This window comes from Antrostomus carolinensis, unplaced genomic scaffold (genome assembly GCF_000700745.2).
Source record: "Antrostomus carolinensis isolate BGI_N321 unplaced genomic scaffold, ASM70074v2 scaffold50178, whole genome shotgun sequence".
Lineage (NCBI taxonomy): Eukaryota > Metazoa > Chordata > Aves > Caprimulgiformes > Caprimulgidae > Antrostomus > Antrostomus carolinensis.
This window is the reverse complement of record NW_010331865.1, coordinates 45,486-47,988: the sequence shown is the minus strand read 5'-3', so window position 1 is coordinate 47,988 and position 2,503 is coordinate 45,486. Positions and strand designations below refer to the sequence as shown.

General features: G+C 34.8%; 1 protein-coding gene across 1 annotated transcript in view; it reads left to right on the top strand.

Moving 5' to 3' along the window:
• Window positions 1–2,503, top strand: part of LOC104529113 (neuron navigator 3) — a gene marked incomplete at both ends in the record, with an annotated part of 48,360 nt that overhangs the window by 1,074 nt on the left and 44,783 nt on the right. Inside the window, one exon of the mRNA XM_010173316.1 lies at window positions 222–498. Within this exon, the coding sequence (XP_010171618.1) occupies window positions 222–498 (277 nt within the window). The remainder of the gene's footprint in view (window positions 1–221; window positions 499–2,503) is intronic.

The window sequence follows — 2,503 nt, the reverse complement described above, 5'->3', positions numbered from 1 at the left end:
AGAGTTGAAATCTTTTGAAAATAAAAAAGAAATATGTCTTCCACAAATGGGAATGTTTTAAAACTTTTGGGATTGGGGTACTAATCTTTTAGAAAGGAATTTTCCATGGCCCTTGATACAAATAAATCAATGTGCTTATTCTCTTCCCCTCCTGTGGTTTAAGAAATCAGCAAATACTGAAGATGCTGAGACTCACTATTTCTCATGTAAATCTCTTGTAGCTGAAGACAGACTTGGAGAAGCGCTCGGTTACAGACAGCGAAACTTGGGGCAGTACTGAAGAACTGAAGAAACCAGAAGAAGACTTTGACAGCAGCATAGACAGCAGTGGCAAGTGGAAAGGCCTTCCCTCGGGACTGTCTGAAGAGTCAGAGAAGGGGGGACAGAAAGCATCTCTCCCTGTTTCACAGACCGGATCCTGGAGGAGAGGCATGACTGCACAAGTAGGAACAACTCAGTCCAGGCACAAAGCAGGAACAAGTGCGCTCAAGACCCCGGGTAGGAAATTCCTGTAGTTTAGATTACAGCATTGAAAATTAGGGCTTTATAATTAGAATTCATCTATAAGCAGTAAAGAATTTTAGTGGGGTAAAAATAATTAATGGATATCATAAATGTGTGACAGACATGAGGAACTGTATGCATATTGGTAGTTCTCATAAGTGACTGCAAGCCAAGATCATAATAAAATACTAACTTGTTAATCTCTCTAACTCTTAGTTTGCTACACTGCATGCTTATAATTTATTAATTGCACATGAATGTGTCCATAACAAAAGCTGTGATTTCATTTTGTTCTACTGTCATTTGAGTATGTCAACTTCTATTAAGGAATTTTTAAAAGTATTTTGGACTCATTGATGCCTTATCTTTGTTCTCTAGAAAACCTGTGCCTTTGATAATTGAACATATGCATAGAAATGGCCAAAGATGAGAAGCTGAGATAAAAATATTTAACATTCAAGTGAAGGGACTCAAAATTAGTGTTTCTGAGCTATAAGTTGAATTGTCATATTCCAGAGACTGCAGGCATTCTATAGACCACTGTTAAGATATTAAAAAAAAAAAAAAATTAAATCATTTTACACATTTTCTTCAGTGCTCTATGACTTATTACCTACTTTTGAAAGGCCCTCTTAGAAGTAGTAACCACTTCTGCAATCTAATTTTAATGCAAAAAAATCTAAAGTTTGTCACTATTAAGACCATCTAATCCATTGTTTTACTAGGGAAATATCGATCATTTGTAGGATATTTCCTAGACTTTTGTCATGTCCTGACAAAATACTGCATGAGCATGCTTTAACCCCCAGTTGTAAAGGCGACTAACAAAGATCTCCTCAGAATAAATTAAAATCCTTTGTGAACCTCTTTCGTTTCTTTGCAATTTAGAACTGCTAAACATTGGTCAGCCTCTGATCTATAAGATCCCTGAGGAGTATTGCCATGGTCAGTGGTCATATGGATGCAGAAATGACAGCGGTGTAATAGCAATTACAAAAGGAGTTACTACAGAGTTTACCACGTGCCAAGCTAAGTTTCCCAGGTCTGTTTTGCTGAAGATGAGCAGACAGCCACTGGGCAGCACAGACCTGAGGCTTTAATTTGTTAAGCATATACTCATAGTCTGTGCGTTTGCTGTATAGGAGTCTGATCCTTATCTTGACATATGCATGTGTTTGTGTAGCATAAAATTTGCACTAGATAAATACATGAGTGGATTTAGTTCTGACTTGTAGGTGTTGCTTTTTATTACAGTTTAGTTTCTCAAGAGAAATTAAGCCACCCGCCCACCATAATAGCTTGAAAAATGAATTTAAATCTTTGTTATGATGAATATTTGTTCCTTTTTAGGAGCATACAATAGATGCGTAAAGAGAAACTAGAATAGAAGAGAAATGACCTTTTTTTTTTGTCTGTTTGTAAAATGGGAAGAACGCATTTTATTTTAAGGTGGAAGAAAATACCTTATTTAAACCTTTCCTGTCACAATAATATCATGTAGAACTATATGGCATATAGGTATGTGTCTGTGCAGTACTGAAGACTCTCAGAAAATCAAAAATGTTGAAAAGATTTCAAGGATATACAAAGACAGTTAACTCATGTAATTGATATCGTCATAGGTCAAGAAGATTCATACCATGATAACGTAATTTCCCCCTGATAATTTTGTGTAACTAAAAATGGAACAAACTTACTTATAAGCAAAAAAAGTATAATCAGTGAAAACCAAAGAACTCAATAAGTACCCTTAATTTCTACATACATAATCAATGTCATAGCTCTGGAAATGTTAATTACATGTCATGTTTTATTTTCAAATATTATTTCTTACATATAGAAATACTACTACAGAAAAAAAAAAGTGCCAAATAAAATTCCTTATAGTTCAGTCAGGATAATTTTCTACATCTATGCTTTCTCCACGTATATATGAAACTGGAAGTTCTGAGGAGAATGTCAAGCTTTTAAAACTTAATGCTTACCTATATTGTATCAT